General features: G+C 36.8%; 2 protein-coding genes and 1 pseudogene across 3 annotated transcripts; 2 read left to right on the top strand and 1 right to left on the bottom strand.

Annotated features, from left to right (window-relative positions):
- Window positions 1-10,977: 10,977 nt before the first annotated feature.
- Window positions 10,978-11,941, top strand: LOC124825355 (olee1-like protein). Its single transcript, XM_047297954.2, has 2 exons — window positions 10,978-11,179; window positions 11,464-11,941. Exons 1-2 carry the CDS (start codon window positions 11,020-11,022, stop codon window positions 11,793-11,795), a joined length of 492 nt encoding a protein of 163 aa, XP_047153910.1. The 5' UTR covers window positions 10,978-11,019; the 3' UTR covers window positions 11,796-11,941.
- Window positions 11,942-12,070: 129 nt separating this feature from the next.
- LOC124825354 (AAA-ATPase At3g50940-like) lies at window positions 12,071-13,984 on the bottom strand (annotated as a pseudogene). The gene is made up of 2 exons (XR_015780384.1): window positions 12,747-13,984; window positions 12,071-12,490 (listed from the first exon to the last, which is right to left on the bottom strand). The product of XR_015780384.1 is annotated as an AAA-ATPase At3g50940-like (transcript).
- A 2,329-nt stretch (window positions 13,985-16,313) lies between these two features.
- On the top strand, window positions 16,314-17,722 carry LOC148196557 (uncharacterized). Its single transcript, XM_088092861.1, has 3 exons — window positions 16,314-16,343; window positions 16,425-16,716; window positions 16,905-17,722. The coding sequence occupies exons 1-3, from the start codon at window positions 16,314-16,316 to the stop codon at window positions 17,720-17,722; spliced, it is 1,140 nt and encodes a 379-aa protein (XP_087948987.1).
- The last annotated feature ends 63 nt before the right edge of the window (window positions 17,723-17,785 follow it).

Below are 17,785 nucleotides of genomic sequence, written 5' to 3'. Positions count from 1 at the left end.
TAAATGAATTTTACACTCTCTTAACTCAAGGAATTTTGTTGTTGAAAAGTCCTTGTGATGATGTTTTCTTGTAAGTGTTTTTGATTATGGTTAAATTAAAGGAAAAGTTGATTCATGTGACATTGTAATAATAGAGTGAATGTGTGAATATCTCTAATACACTTGTGTGTTTGAGTGAAACACATAAGAACATCTTTGCTTAGTTAATTGATCATTCATGAAAATAGCATTTGTTGGATAGTATGTGTTTGAGTGAACACTAAAAGCATGTGCACATCTTGATTAAAATCTTGATGATGAGCTAAATTGAGTATTTACTTGTCTTGAAAGAAGGATTTTTGAATGTGGTGAACCATTGAATGGATTGGTAGAAGATTGAGTTACATCTTACTTGCTTGAGGACAAGCAAAGTTCTAAGTTTGGGGTTGTGATAACAGTTGAAAAACTGTTATTTTTATACTTAAAATTGACTTCAATTACAACCTTTATGACTTAGAAATTAGTTTGAACTCATGATTTTATTGAATTGTTGGAAATAAGAGAGTTGGACAAGTTTTATGCTTGATTTCCTTGTTTTTGCAGGTTTAAAGATGAATTTGATGACAGAAGTGAAGTAGGAAAGAGATGAAGACAGAAAAGGACACAAAAAGTGCAAAAGAACCGCTAAGGGGTAAAATGGCGTTGAGGGGAAGAATTGACACATACTACTATCGCTGAGCAGTATTTACTGTTGAGCGGCACTTTTATGGGCTTGGGCCTAATTTTCTGTATTTTTTAGAATAATATATAAGCTTTAGAACGTCCTAGGGTTTGCATCTTTGGCTGGAACGAAGAAAAAAAACACTTTTCACCCCTTGGGGGTAGAATTGGAGATGGTGACGTCTCTCCTCTTCTATTTCTCGGGTTTTTCTATTTCTTCCATTCTTTCATTCCATTGTTCATCTAGTTTCACCATGAATATGGTGAACTAAACTTATCTTGTTGTTGGGGAATCAATGTAAATCCTTAGAAACTCTCTTGTGTGGAATTTGTTCTTCAAGATCATATTTATGATACATGCTTTCTTTCATTAATAGTTAGGGTTTTTCCTCTTTGCTCAAAGCATGCATTGTTTAACTCATTCGATGTTATGATTATTGGTTTTGTCGATATGGACACATATGGGGAAATCTAGATGTGGGGAATCTCTCCCAAAAGTATATTACCAACCTAGACATAGGAGTATGATAGTTGGTTGCCTTTAAGCTTTTGTTCAGTATAATGCATGATCAATTGCTACGGAGGCAAGACATTGTAAACTAGTGATTATGATTAGGCTTTCTTCGCCGAGACATCGGGTTTTTAGTAATGTAGAAAGAGAGTGGATAGGATGAAATTGATAAACCCCAACAACATATTCATCCATATATTTCAATTCACGTGTTTTGTTTCTTCTTGCCCATTGATCATTGATGACAAATTTATGAACACCGAAAAACGGTGCCAAAAACTTGTTTAACAATCGGCAAGTGTGACCGAATCGTATCAAGTAATAAACTCAGTAAGACCAAGTATCGTTCTCCCAAAGGACTCACGGCCTAGTTAGTTATATGATTTATTGATTATTTAAGACTTGTGAACAATTGATTATAGGTTTCAAATGCAAAAAGACAATAAGTAAACATGTATGCATGAGTTTGATCAATGGAAAAGAGGAACACAAACACTTGAACGAATTAGATGGATGAGTATGTTGTTGGGGTAATCAACCCTAGCATCCCTAATAATTAGTTTTGAAGCATAGAAGCTTAAAGGCAACCAACCCTCATATCCCTATGTCTAGGCAATATGCTATTGGGAGATTTTCCCCGGATCTAGATTTCCCCGTACGTTCCCATATCGACAAAATCAATAATCATGACATCGAATGAGTTAAACAATGCATGCTTTGAGCAAAGAGGAAAAACCCTAACTAATGATGAAAGAAAGCATGTATCTCAAAATAAGATGTTTAAACACAAATTCCATATATGAGAGCTTCAAAAGATTACATTGATTCCCCAACAACAATACAAAGTTTAGTTCACCATATTCATGGTGAAACTAGATGAACAATAATGAAAGAATGGAAGAGATAGAAAAACCCTAGAAAGAGAAGAGGAGAGTCGTCACCATCTCCCAATCTACCCCCAAGGGGTGAAAAGTGTGTTTTTGCTTCCTCCCAGCCAAAGATACAAACCCTAGGAAGTCCTAAAGCTTATATATTATTCGTAATATTACAGAAAAGTGGGCCTAAGCCCAAAAGACCACCTCTCAGCGGTAAACTTCCGCTCAGCGATACCAGCGCGTAGTCAATTTTCCCCTCAGCTGCACTTTCACCCCTCAACGGAGCCAACGGGTGTTCCTGAGTGCCGCTCAACGGTAAACTGTCGCTGAGTGGTACTTGCGACTTCTCTTCTTTTGCACTTTTTGAGTTCTTTTCTGATTCCATCTCTATCCTTCTTCACTTCTTTCACCAAATTCACCTTAAAAACTGCATAAAACACTGAAATCAAGCATAAACTTGTCTACTTCTTTTATTTCCAAAAATATGAACAAAAGCATGATTCCAAGCTAGTTTCTAAGTGTTAAAGGTTGCTTTTGGTATCAATTTTAAGCATGAAAATAACAGTTTTTAAACTGTTATCAATCATCACATGCATACATATTTACGTTTCAGTCTATTGCATTTGAAACTTACAAAAATTTGTTCACAAGTATTAATTCATCAATAAATCACATAACTGTCTAGGCCGTGAGTCCTTTGGGAGAACGATACATGGTCTTACCAGGTTTATTACTGGATACGATTCGATTACACTTGCTCAGAGTTAACAAGTTCTTGACTCCGTTTTCGGGGATGTAAGATTTGTTCATCGATATCTTCATTGAAAAAGGGATTCTTTGAGATATTTGTTTTGAATAGACAAAGTTTATAATTACGTTTTGCTTCCGCATTTTAATCAAATAAAGTTTGATTGTCTGAAAGGATTATTTTATGGAAATACTTTGTGAAAGATTTTTACACCGTGACATCTTAAAGAAAAAATCGGGGTGTTACACTTTCTTCGCCGAGGGATCGGGTTTTAAGTAATTTAGAGAGTGACGTTAACAATTTAATGAAGAAGATGAATTCTTATATGCATGAAAGTAAGGAAGGTGAAATCTAAACCCCAACAACATTATCATCTCATATTATCAACATCATCCATTCACTCTTGTGTTTTAGCCTCAATTGATCAATTTGCATTCATATTTACTTTTGTTGCATTTGCATTGGCATTTAAAAACCAACAAAATATCTTTTCAGTCTTAATTAGTTAAGTAATTACACAATTGTTTAGTGTCGTGAGTCTTGTGGGATGCGATACTTGGTCTTACCATTTTATATTACTTGATACGATTTGGTACACTTACCAATGTGTTAACAAGTTTTTGGCGCCATTGTCGGGGACTCGTGGTTTAAACTATACTTTTGTGTGATTCTTAACCAGTTAGACTTTATCTTTAATTCTGTTTTTAATTTGATATTTTGTTATTTTTGGGCTAATTGGGTGCTCTAGTGCAGTGTTCTTTAGTGTGTGCAGGATAAAATCTGAAAATCTATACTACGAGCACAAGATCATCAAAATCTTTCTTTTTAGGTCTGGAAGTAGAGAAGACTACTAATAGTAGATGAAGAAGACAGATAATTAAGACAGGCTAGTTCACCAGTGAGATACAAGAACAGGTTATGGGTGATTAAAGCTATTGAGATTGAGGCTCCTTATTCTAGGAGAGTAAAGATGGTAACTAGGAAGTTGTTGAAGTTATGTTGGTGTGATGAAAGAGAGAAAGCACCAGCATCAAAAATTTGGAGTGTGCTTAATGGTGTCAGGCTAGTGACGTTAAACAAGCACTTATTGGGAGGCAACCCAGTTTCTGACTTTTTCTTTTTAATTGATTATTTGTGTGGTTTGGATTTGATTTTGTTTTGCAGTAATGACAACATCGATTGAGGGATGCTAGGAGGACTCAGATGACAACATCTACTGATGGATGCTAGGAGGATTTAGATGATAACATCTACTAATGGATGCTAGTAGATTAAAGCATCTACTGTTGGATGCTAAGATGATGAAGATTCATATGAGAGCATCTACTGATGGATGTTACTGATAGCATCTACTGATGGATGCTACTAGATCAGGATTTATTTTGCTTTATTTTTATGCTTATTTGAATTTTGTTTATTTTGTTTTTATTTTAGCTTGCTTATGTACTTGGTTTAATGAACTGTGGTGCAATGGTTTGGTATGATGTGATAAACTATTGTTTGTGATGAGTAATATTCTTGTGTTTGCCCTATTGTTCTATGATGCATGTTGAGCTAATGATTGGTGAGGCTTTTAAGCATAGATGGTGATTGCTCATAGTTTTTTTAAAAACAGATGCATGATTTCAATTGTGATTAATATGTTGGGCAGGATGTTTATCAAATTAAGGAACTTGAATTAACCGGTTAGAGGTTGGACTTTAGAGTTTTTGATTGATTGAATGCTATTGCTTTGGAAGCATGATTGATTTTTCCTAAGTTTCTATGATTAAACCTCTTGCTTGCTTGTTACAAATGATCAAGGCCATTTGTTCTTCTCCCATATAAGTCAATGTAAATATGTGAACCCAACAAAGAACAATGTTTTTTTCTATCCTTTGAACCTTGAGCCTAAATTTGAAATTTGAAAAAACCTTTTTGAAATCCTTGCCTTGAGTTGAGTAGACTATGTTTATATAGTAATGGAGAATGGTTCAAGTTTGGGGTTGTGGGAAACCGGAAAGAACTTTGTGAAAATCTTTAAAGAGCATTGAGCAAAAGCAAAAGCAAAAGAAAAATAAAAGAAAAGAAAAGAAAGAAAAGAAAAGGGTAAGCTCAATGAAAGGAAAGTTGGGAATGAGTTGAAGATTGGTTTCTCACATAAAAGGAGAAAGATAGATTATTATTAATGTAAATAATTGAATTATTCACTCTCTTAACTCAAGGAATTTTGTTGTCTAGAAAAACCAATTTTCTTCTTAGCCCGACCATGTTACAAGCCTTGAAAAGCCCTTATGATGATAACTTGCTTGTGAGTGTGTTTGATGGTATTTAAATGAATTGCAAAGTTGATTCATGTGACATCATGATAGTAGAGTGAAAGAGACACCGACACCACACTATACACCTATGAGCTTGAGTGAAACACTTTATTTGGTGAGGAATGGTCCCATGCATTACAATTTGACATTCTGCTTGGTTGTTGATCACTTATAAGGTTTTTGCATCTATCGTGTATGTCTTGATTATGTGAGCACCATAGTTGAAGCTTGATTGGCTAAAGCATCATTATATCTTGATTAATCTTTCTATGATGAGCAGACATGAGTGATTTACTTGTCCTAGAGGAAAATGCTTTTTGGTGTGCTAGACCATTGTAGTATGATTATTTTGTTTAAAGCCAAATTACATTTTGCTTGAGGACAAGCAAAGTTTCAATTTTAGGGTTGTGATAACGGTTGAATTTACCGCTATCTATGATGCAATTTTGATACTAAATCAACCCTTTTTGACTTAGAAGCTTGCTTGAACTCATGCTTTTAGTTTAATTTTGTGAATAAGTGAGTAGATGGTATACTTAATGATTTTATCTCTAAATTTCCTTAATTTTGTAGGTTATTGGTATGATTTGGAAGAAGAGCAAAAGTATCAAGGAGTTGGAACTCAAGAGGGATAGATAAAGTACCAGAGAAGAAGGCTGAAGAAGGTTGTAGGGCGCCTAGTTGCCCCTTTAAAGGGCCCTCAGCGCAGGATGTCACGCATCACCGCCTTGGCGCCCCATTAAGGGCTCTGAGCGCTAGCCTTCAAGTGTCGCTCCACGCCTAGGCGCCCCCTGAGGGGCCCTGAGCGCCACTCCTCTTGCAAGCTCTCGCCCGGTTGCCCTAAGTAGGGGCGTTGAGCACCAGTGTTATTGGGCTTGGACTTTATTTTTCCTCTATTTAAGAACTTGCACGCCCTAGGATTGGTATCTCTTGATGGCTTGAGCACAGAAACACATGTTTTGCCCCTTTGGAGGCATATTTGGGGATGCTAGAGCTCTCCTCTTCAGTTTCTAGGGTTTTTCTATCTCTTTCATTCCATTGTACACCTAATTTCTTCATGACGATGGAGAAATAATCCTATTTGTTGTTGGGGAAGCTGTAACCTCTAAACTCTCATGTATTTGAATTTGTTTTGAATTATTATATGCTTCTTTCATTAATTGTTAGGGATTTTCTCCTTTGCTCTATGCTTATTATATTTGGCTTTCTTTGTTATTGGGAAATACCTAGAAACCAGGATCTGGAGAATTTCTCCCAAAAGCAATATTGCCCAGGGATGGGGATAGGTGGTTTGGTTGTCGTAAGCTTCTATTCGTAATGCAAAATTAATTATTAGGGATGCAAGGGATTATGGTCTAATAATTAAGGATAGGCTTTCTTTGCCGAGGGATCGGGTTTTAAGTAATTTAGAGAGTGACGTTAACAATTTAATGAAGAAGATGAATTCTTATATGCATGAAAGTAAGGATGGTGAAATCTAAACCCTAACAACATTATCATCTCATATTATCAACATCATCCATTCAATCTTGTGTTTTAGCCTTAATTGATCAATTTGCATTCACATTTACTTTTCTTGTATTTGCATTTGCATTTAAAAACCAACAAAATATCTTTTCAGTCTTAATTAGTTAAGTAATTACACAATTGTTTAGCGCCATAAGTCTTCTGGGATACGATACTTGGTCCTACCATTTTATATTAATTGATACGATTTGGTACACTTGCCAATATGTTAACAATTATTCGTATATAACTTATATACGGATTATCGATATATAACTTATATATGGATATATCCGTATATAACCTTATCTACACCCCTATTATATATGGAATTTTGGCTGTATGTAATCCGCATATAATACCACTTTATATACGGATTATGCAGGTTATATATGGATTTTGGCCGTATATAAATGCAATTTTTCTTGTAGTGAGAGGATGAGTCGCTTGAGAGCAATGGAGGCGACGAACAAATCCAACGAGCCGCTGTAGAGAGCAATGGAGGCGGGGCAGGGAAGAAGAAAGAAGAGCAGTGCGGATGCAAGGAAGAAGAAAGACGAGCAGTAACACAAATTTTTTTATGCGTTTTGGATATAAGTAAGTTATACTACCTCAGTTTTCCCATTAGCCAAGGCAATAGAGATATATATGCTTTGGTTCATCCACTAACTAATGCCTATACGCCTCAGAAAAAAAAAACTATATATGAAATGGTATTTTTGCAATTATCTTCAAATTATACGCCTCGGTTTGCTGCTTAACCGAGGCATAAACCCCTTTTCACACTAATTTTGAATGAACTGAGGTCGTAGGGGTTGGGCAAAAAGATTGGAGCATTCCATATTTTGACCTGTCAATGCTGGACAAGACATACTGCCTCGGTTCGTTGGGAAACCGATGTAGCATATCAGGATTCAAAAAGCTGTCAGACGAAAAGTCAAATCTGCAGGAATTTTTCAGGATGTTAGGCATTGGTTGGCTTTGTAACTGAGGTAATAGAGGGTATATGCCTCGGTTCCCCTTAAATCGAGGCAGATAAGTTCAACTAAACTACGAAGATGTCATCTCATTCTGATAGGCTTAGATTTCTTTCAACTGAAACCTATTGTACGAGTTTAAAACCTTGTTTTTTTACTAATCAAGAATATATTTTTGAAGAAAAAAATTCCTACTTATAGAAGCAATTTATTTCAAAACTCAACTTATTTGACGAACTCAAAATGTATTTATGAAGTACTTGGAGAAAGATAATCTTAATTACTTTTTATAAAACATAAATTATGCTATCTTTGTTTATATTTTATTTTTTTATAAGACCTTTATATTTATTCTTAGAAAAATATTATTTTTAATTATATAATAATTAATTATATTATTCTAGGATTCAGAATAATCAACCATTATTTTAACTAATAATTAATTATCTAGATACATAATATTTAAAATAATTTTGTATAATTTATTATTATTTTTTAATATAGTTGACTATTTATTTATTATATTCTTAAAAAACTTCTTTAAACACAATCTATTAAAATAAGACTGAAATATATTAAAATAAGGAAAACACGCTTTTCCATTTTATAAAAATAATAGAAAATTTATATTTTGTCAAATAAGACTGAAATATATATTAAATTTTTTAATACACTCAATCAAGGAATTATAATAATCTAAGATAAGTAAGGACATTTTTCCTTATCCCAAAAGAGAGTATTAATCATTTATATTTTACCATCATATTTTAAATAATTTAATATTAATAAACTAAGGTTTAAATATATTTTTAATACTTATAAAATTAGAGAATTTTGATTTTGATTTCTATAAAAAAATATTGTGCTTCCATTATTATAAAATTTGAAATTATTCTTTTAGTTTTTATAAAATAGATCAATTTTGATTTAGTTCTTTTATAAAAAAAAATCATTAAATATAACTTCTCTAAATTTTTGAATATTTATTTTTAGTCTCTAATATTAATGTTAAAATGTAAATAAACAATTAGTATTCTTTTTAAGATTTAAAATGTTATTCTTAGTGGTACAAATGCCTACAACAATATATGTAACTTATAATAGTTATTTAACTCTCTTTTTTTTTCAATAGACAGTAATTAATTAGTGTTATATAATTATAAAAGAAATCAATTTACAAAAAAAATTATAAAAACTAAAATAAAAGTTTGCTACTAAAATAATAGTTAACTCATAAATTAATTACTCGGATATGAATCTCATTAATTGGTTTCATTATTTGAGTTTGTGACTTTTCATGGAGTCAAGTTAGAGTCATGCCAAAACAAATTTATCGAAAGACATAACATCTAAAATAATTTCAGCAGACAAAAACGAAGCTTCCACTAGTGCAGAATTGGCTTTTAACGTCCCCCATAGACGTCCGTCCACAAAAGCCCCAACGTAAATAATTGACCGGTGGCATATTCGTAAATAAGTGAAACTCTAGACGTCCGTTGTGAGGGGAGACGGACGTCTATAATACTATAGACGTCCGTGGGAGGGGCCCGGACGTCTAAGAGGCTGAAAAAATGAACGTTCAACTCCCCTGTCAGCCCATCAAACGTCCGTGCAGGAGGGGCATGGACGTCTATAATATTATAGACGTCCGTCCCCCTCCACACGGACGTTTAAGTGGCTGAGAGACAATTAATTCTTCAAATACCTGTCAGCACCCGAAACGTCTGTTGTAGAGAGGGACGGACGTCTATAATATTATAGACGTCCGTGCCCCTCCTGCACGGACGTTTGATGGGCTGAAGACAATTAATTCTTCAATCACCTTGTCAGCACCCGAAACGTCCAATATCGGGGGACGGACGTTTATATAATTATAGACGTCCGTCCCCCTCCACAACGGATATTTGGGGTGCTGACAGGTATTTGAAGAATTAATTGTCTCTCAGCCACTTAAACGTCCGTGTTGAGGGGGACGGACGTCTATAATATTATAGACGTCCGTGCCCCTCCTACACGGACGTTTGATGGGCTGAAGACAATTAATTTTTCAACCACCTTGTCAGCACCCGAAACGTCCAATATCGGGGGACGGACGTTTATATAATTATAGACGTTCGTCCCCGTCCACAACGGACGTAGAGAGTTTCATTTATTTAGAACCCAGCCCCCCCTTCTGATCCAATCATTTCTACAAGCAGGGGGGCGATCTTATCGCCTCTCTTTCTTACCGGGAGGGCAGTCTTATGGCCTTCACCTCCCGCCCGGCCCGGAAATGTCTGCTTCAACCGCAGTTTCACCTCCCAAAAAGCAAAGTTGGCTTGACGAGCGCAGATGCGAGGAAGCGGGAGCAAGATAAGCGCTTTTGCTACTGAGAAAGCGAACGCGCGACGATTCAAGACTTAGCCGAGCGTTATCGAAGCTAGATTTACCGAGAGGCTTCGAGTTAGCGAAGCGCTGTAGTAGCGCCGGCCGATGCTGAGCCAAGGACGCTCCGCCTTATCTATAGAAGCAGTCAACCGAGTGCACAAAGGACGTCTGGCAGTGCACAACGAACGTCAAACCCCAGCCCTACCACAAAACAATTCAGGCAGGTGGTCATCGCGGTCCTGTGTTAGGTCGGACGTCTATATAGACGTCCGGCCTGACACAACGGACGTTTATATAGACGTCCGGCCTGACACAACGGACGTCTATATAGACGTCCGGCCTGACACAACGGACGTCTATATAGACGTCCGGCCTGACACAACGGACGTCTGAGTAACGTCACCCATAAAGACGTCGGGGGAACGTCGGACGTCAAAAGGCCAAAAGAACGGACGTCTAAAGCCCTTTCTGCACTAGTGTTCAAATTTGAATGTTAAAAACTTTATGATTAAACCTTTTTAATGTGTCTATTTTAATAATGCAACATCGAAAGGCAATTGATTAATCGCTATTGGGTGTTGGCTAGCTAAGTTGCATGGAAGAAGTGGTTGCATATATAGGAAGACAAATAATGGTAGAGAAAAATTATGAGAAAAGTGTTTGATGAAATACCTAGACGAGGTTCATTTATAAAAGCTTTTGCTAATTTTCTGTGGTGATTATTTTTGTACGAACGTGATTTTAAATAGTTATAATTTTGTCCACGATATTTACTTTCAAAAATGATAAGATGGTTGTTCACTAAAATTAGAAGATAGAACCAAAATTATCTCTAAATCAGTTAGCAAATATGAAGAAAAAACCAAGTTTGAACAGGTTTTTGAGCTTCCAAATATGGTAGAACCACATAGACACCACACAAAAATGGAACAGAACCTCGTGCATGGGCTATAAAAGGATTCCATAGCACCCTCATTCTCTCATCACAAGGGGAGCAACATCAATAACCAATAAAAACAATAACACATTAATCACCATGGCAAGGTCATTTGCTGTTGTTGCCCTCTTTGTCTCAGTTGTGTGCTTCTCGTCTGCCTTAGCTCGCAAAACACCTGAAAGATTCTTCGTTGAAGGCAAGATTTATTGTGATCCTTGCCAGTTTGCATTTGAGTCCAGACTCAGCTTCCCCTTGCCAGGTAAATTTCCTTAATCACCATCATATTATCATGCATTTATATCTGTGTTACAAGTGTTCATAAGCAAGTTTTACTTGGAGCAGTAGCTACTAACTAGGCTTAAATGTACATGCATGAGCTATAAAAGTCATAACTTAATCAAAGTTTTACTTGTAAGAGATTTTCATAACATTCAGAAACTGGGGTTTGTGATAAGTATCCATTCTAGTACATGAGATTAAGAAAAAGGAAGGTGCAGGAAGTGAAGAAGGATAACTAACAAATGTTTGAACATGTGTCTACAGGTGTGAATGTGACTTTGGAATGCATAATGGAAGAGAATGATACAGTGTCATATTCGAGGAAGAGCTCAACTGATGCAAATGGCTTGTACAGCATCCCTGTCCGTGGTGATCACGAGGAAGAGATCTGTGTGGTTGTTGCAAACCCACCAAATGAGGGACAATGCAGACAGGCAATGCCAAACAAGTCCGACAGAATCATTCTCACCAAAAACATGGGTGCCGCATCTCAGACTCGTTATGTCAATCCCCTTGGGTTCATGACACAGACAACTGATCCACAATGCACTGACGTTGTTCAGGAGCTAGGACTCGACAAACTTTTTGATGATTAAGTGGAAGAGAGAAATGAATTAAACTCAATCCACAAGAGAGAACAAAATATCATGTGATGTTGGATCAGTTTGTCTTGTATCTATTATAATTAACCATTATCCGTGATGTGTTGTCTGCAAACACTTTATTTATCAAATAAATGATATTTGGATTTTGGTACAGACATTAGTTATTGATTTGTTCTTTCTCTTTAAGGAATTACAATGTAAAGATGATTGATGAATCAAATATCCTATTTGTTGCCTTCAACTGAAGATATTCTTCTCTGGTTTATCTTATCTGCCATAATTCCAAGCCAGTTCATGGTCTTTGATATTGTGGTCAGTCACACAGTCTGTTCCTGAAGCATTTTCTCGTTGTGGAGGAATTTTACAATGTCTTGTAGGCCTTCTCTAACATCAGAGATCTTTATTAGCTCTCCTGCAATTTCAGCTGGAGTCACTTGTACTTCTCCGAGAAGCCCTTCAATCCGGTGAAAGAGTTCGTGCTTAGAAATTCCAAGGTAATTGAAGGCCAATTGCTCAAAAGCAGAAAAGTTACAGTATGACAGATGAATATGCATGTCCATTCTGCCAGGTCTTAACAGAGCAGGATCCAGCTTCTCTTTGTGATTGGTTGTCAAAATAAAAATGCGTTCCTCTCCGCAGCATGACCATAGACCATCTATAACATTTAACAGTCCTGAAAGTGTTATCTGTTGAAAATTAATAATCACAGCATTAGTCTAAATAAGTTCATGTTAAACATCATTATCATTATTAGTCCTTGCGGCAATATACTTTTTAATGTAAACTTTACATAAACAAAATAATAAGAATTGCAAGCATATAGATGTTGTTAACATGGATAGAGATAGATGCACACACTCATGTTCCTATATTTGTTATCATGTTATAAATCTGAGGATTGTGTAATGAAAATTGACACAGCTTTTGAGAAGAAAAAAGAACCTTATTGTCTCCATTCTTAACTGCTTCTCCATCTTCTTCTCGGTTCTGCAGCTTTATAGTGCAATCAATGTCCTCTATCACAAGCATGAGCGGTTAGACATGGCTAGGATCAAATTTTTTAATTCATTATTGTCTTGGACAATGGTGAGATCCAAGTCATATATATCATAGTTCAGATAATCGGACATGGAAGCAATAAGGCTAGACTTGCCAGTGCCAGGAGGGCCATACAAGAGGTAACCACGTTTCCAAGCTTTCCCAGTTCTTTTATAGAACTCTTTTCCGTTCACAAACTTGTCCAAATCATTCACTATTTCCCTCTTAAGTTCTGCATCAATTGCAAGAGTCTTGAAAGTCATGGGGTGACCAAGTTTGATACCAGGAACTTTCCAATAATAACTTGTAAAGCTTCACTGCCTCATTTTCTTGTTTGATGTCCTTGGCTCTCTCCAACACGTATTGAAAATATGAACTGAATATCTTCTCCTTGTGTTTCTTTGGAAAACATAGCTCATAGTACCTTATTTCTGACCTCAAAGAGGAATTCATATCACGATGCTTATTCCGGATTGACTCCGCTTGTTTACATATGTATTTCCATCTTATTTCAACCCCTTCAAATTCATCATTCACTTCTTCATCTCTGTCTACACCGAATGATAGATTTTTATCATTCTCTGATTTGCTTGCTTTAACTCTTTGAGCTGAGAGAGTGGCTTTGGTGGTGAGATAGGCGTCAGCAGCCTCAAACACTTGGTTTCTGGACATGCCTTGAAATTCTTCGATGATGACCGTGAGTCGGGTGGATAATTTGCGAGATAGATTTTGAAGTCCTGAGTGAAAATATTCCAAGACTTCATTAGGAACAAACTCATTGGTAATACTTCTGAACAGCACAGCTGAAGCAGCAAGGGAGGCCACAGCAGTTAAAAGGGTCTTGCTATCGGACATGCTTTTGGTTAATGGAAAACAAGGTAACACAAAAGATTGACAAATTGTTCAAAACTTCAACTCAAAGATCAAGTCTGAACCAAAATCAGTTCCTCAACATGAAACTAAACTTTAAACCCAACCAGGCAACAAAACTCTTTGTTTGGACCTTGTATGAGATGATCTCAATATGCAGGTTTTTGCACATGGGCAAATTTGCCTACTATATTACCAAAATAGGCAAAGTCAAACAAATTTACGTAAATGGGGAAGTCGTGGGGGGCCCAAACGACTTCAAATGAAGAAGTCGTGCCCCCCTGCACGACTTCACACTGTAGATTACTACAGTGCTGAAGTCGTGCACCCCAAAAACGACTTCAGAGGACTGTAATCGATTACAGTGTGTTGGTAATCGATTACAACGTGTTGAAATCGTGGTCACCCAGCACGACTTCAACTTGAATGGGAAAAATGCACTGGTAATCGATTACGGCAGGTGTGTAATCGATTACCAGGTTGTTTTTTGTGGAAGATTGACACTGGTATGCGATTACAGGGTCGTGGTAATCGATTACCAGTGTGTTTTTGGTTGATTTATGAAATTTTGTATTGTAATTGTGGTGGATATTTTGAAGTATATTAAGTGTGTTGATATGAAGTTGTGTAAGCACGCATCGTTGTTAATTACATTGTGATGTATTGTTTTGTATAGGAAGAGTATATCATTTGATTTAATAAAAATAAGAGAATGTCATAATATGAAAAGACAAAGTATTTTATTGAATGAAAAGTGCATTACATAAAGAAGAACAACCTAAAATGTAAAGAAAATGACAGTAGAAATTGAAAGACATCTAGGAAGATGATCCACCGTGTGGACCAAAATGACGACGCAGATACTGGATGTCGTGCTCCACATTTTCAACTCTAGCATCAATAATATCAAACCGGTCACCCATATTCAGCTCCAATTGTTCAAATCTTGCATTCATCGTTTCATTAAGTGTATTGAAGCTGTCGCCAACAAATGTTCGGAGATCGTTTATCCCTGTCATGACTTCATCAAATCGATTACGAGGAGGTGGTGGTGGTATGTATAGTTCAGGAGGTGGGTCACGGTGACGTTGAGGTGGAGGAGGAGAATTTCTGTGCACCCATCTGTTGTCAGCATTCTGGATGAGTCCAAATGATTGTATGACTGCTCCTGATATCATCCAATGCCTAGTTGGTGGGACCGATATTTCATCCTCCAGTGGAACTTGAAAATGTTCCAAGATGCGGGTGACCAATGTTGGATATGGAAGTGGAGCACCGTCCCTCAAACCCTTCTTCATCCTATGTCGGATTAGATGGGTCCAGTTGATCTGCTTTGCCGTCATTATGACCCACATAATCAGAATATCTTCCTCGGTTGCCTGTGCAAAGTTAGAAACACGAGGAAACAAAACACGACATATAGTATAATGTAAGACTCTAGCCTCAGCTGTCATATTCCCGGCTAGAAATCTAGTGGTGGGGCGATTGTGTGGCAAACAAAATAATTGTCTGGCTGCGTTCATATTAAAATCATTGGCCCAATCCTCACATAATTTCCCTTCAAAGGGCAACCCAACAGAGGGAAGATTGGCTATAGCAGCGAAAATGCTAGGTTTGATAATAATTTGGACATTGTTGACCTCACTTTTCATTGTGCCATTTTCAGCAAATTTTAGGTTACTATAAAATAGACGCACCAAATGAGGATTATATGCACTAAAATCGCAGCAAAATTCATCCAATCCCAAATTTTGAAGCATCCGAAAAAATTCAAAATCATGGCTCTCAAAATACTGCTCATCTAGATATTTTGGCTCAATGATTGGGCGGTCTTTGTATAGTGATAAATACCTTTGGGCTTGTGCAGGAGTTGAAAACTGAACATTGTAGTGTTCAGCGGTGGGTGACGGCGGTGGTGAGGGTGGCGGAGAGTTTTGTGGCGGTGAAGGTTGACGGCGGCGACGTCCCCCACCTGTAGAAGATGATCCCCTTACTCTTTGCCTTTTCGAAGATTCCGCCATTTGAAAATCCAATCGGTGCAAAGTGAAGAGAATTGAAAGGGGAGTGGAGTTATGGTGTTTTAGAGTGAAAAAGGTGGAAGATTAGGTGATTTTTGGAGGTTGGAGAGGGTGGAAGAACCCTTGGTGGCGCTGCAGCTGGAGTGGTAGGGGTGGTTGTGCGTGAGGAGAGAGAAAAAGTTGAATATATAGAGTAGGGTTAGTCGCGTAATCGATTACATGTTTGATGTAATCGATTACACGAGACCTCTAGTAATCGATTACGAAAACCAGGTAATCGATTACCAGTCAGTCTGGTGTGGCCCAGTGTGGAAAATCCTGGAAGTCCTATCATGGAAATGTGGTAATCGATTACGGACAGAATGTAATCGATTACCAGTGTGGCTTGTTATGCATAGTTCAAAAAATCCTGCAACTTCTAACACTGGTGGAGTAGTAATCTATTACGAAAGACCTGTAATCGATTATCAGTCATTCTTGTGTGTGGATTTAGATAATTTTTGACCTGTTACGTTAAATTAGTTATTGAATGCATTATGTATTAAAATTGGTTTGTATATAAAGTTCAGTTGAATAAGGTAATATGACGATAATAGTTTATGATGATAAAACTGTTTTTTAATTACTTTAAGAGAAGTAAACAAATTACATATTTATAAATAAAGAAGGCAACCATTCTATCTATGTCCTCCAGTTCCACACGGTGGTCGTCGTCGAATTCGTTGGGCTCGCCTTTGTGATCGTTGTTTCGGTGTGGGATCGTGCGTTGGTTGGTCTTCATCCGTCGGATCACTTTCATGGCAATAGAAATATTTTTCCCCTGGCCTTTGCCATTGTAGAAGGTGAGACAAAGGAGGCCTTGATATGGTTCTTTCAACTACTTCGAGAACATATTTGTCATCAACAAAATATTTGCATCATCACTGACAGAGGAAAGGGTATATTGTCCGCCTTAAGATCAGATGAAGTTGGTTGGGAACAAGATGGTTTGAACTTTGTTTATTGCATACGTCATCTAGCATCCAACTTCAACACCAAATTCAAAAATCACGACCTAAACAAACAATTCATCAATTTAGGTACTCATACAAAAATTCTTCTAACACTTATATACTTTTATAATTTTGTTAACATTATTATTCTTTAATTTATTTTTTTTATTACCTTATTACAGCTTACGAGGTGAAGCAACCAACTGTCACAGCAAAACTTGCTGCTTTGAGAAACCAATACCCACAACAAGTTCAATGGATAGATAAAATTCCATTACAAAAGTGGTCTCAGGCTTTTGATGGAGGGAGAAGATATGGACATATGACGACTAATCTTGCTGAGTGCACCAACTCCATTTTAAAGGGAGCACGTTCATTACCAATATGTGCTCTCATCAGAACAACATTTGAGAGGACACAACCATGGTTTGTTGAACGCGGATTAAAGGTCAACTCTATGATACAAGCAGGACACCAATATCCTGAACAGATCGCCGACATCATTAGGAAAAATCAACAACAATCCGCATATTGTCATGTTCATCGCTACAATCGTGAAAATTCTGAGTTTGATGTTCAAGAAATTTCAACACCTCACCACTACCGCCCAGTTCCACTTTCGTACAAGGTCAGTCTAAATGAATGGTGGTGTGATTGTGGACACTTCCAAGCTACTCGTCTCCCATGTCATCATGTAATTGCTGTTTGTGCATTTTCGCATATCCCCCTAACCCAAGTAATCGATCAAGTATACAGTCTTCACAACATTTTCAAGGCATACGAAGTACAATTTCACCCAATCCAAAATGAAGACTATTGGTCTCTGTATACAGGTCCAAACTTCATACCAGATCCTAAAATGCGACGCAAGGCATTCGGAAGACCATCTACAAATAGGCTTCATAATGAAATGGATCAATCCAATCCAGATAAGCCAAAAAAATGCTCTTACTGCCGCAACGAAGGTCATCATAGGGGAAATTGTCCTTTTCGCCAATAGTTTTTTCTTAATGTTACCAAATTGTAATCAAATCCATTACTCATATATTACTATAAATATTTC

This window comes from Vigna umbellata, chromosome 6 (genome assembly GCF_029865625.1).
Source record: "Vigna umbellata cultivar VRB3 chromosome 6, Vumbellata_1.0, whole genome shotgun sequence".
Taxonomy (NCBI): domain Eukaryota; kingdom Viridiplantae; phylum Streptophyta; class Magnoliopsida; order Fabales; family Fabaceae; genus Vigna; species Vigna umbellata.
Note: the sequence above shows the minus strand (reverse complement) of the source record. Positions and strands in the feature narration are given on the sequence as shown.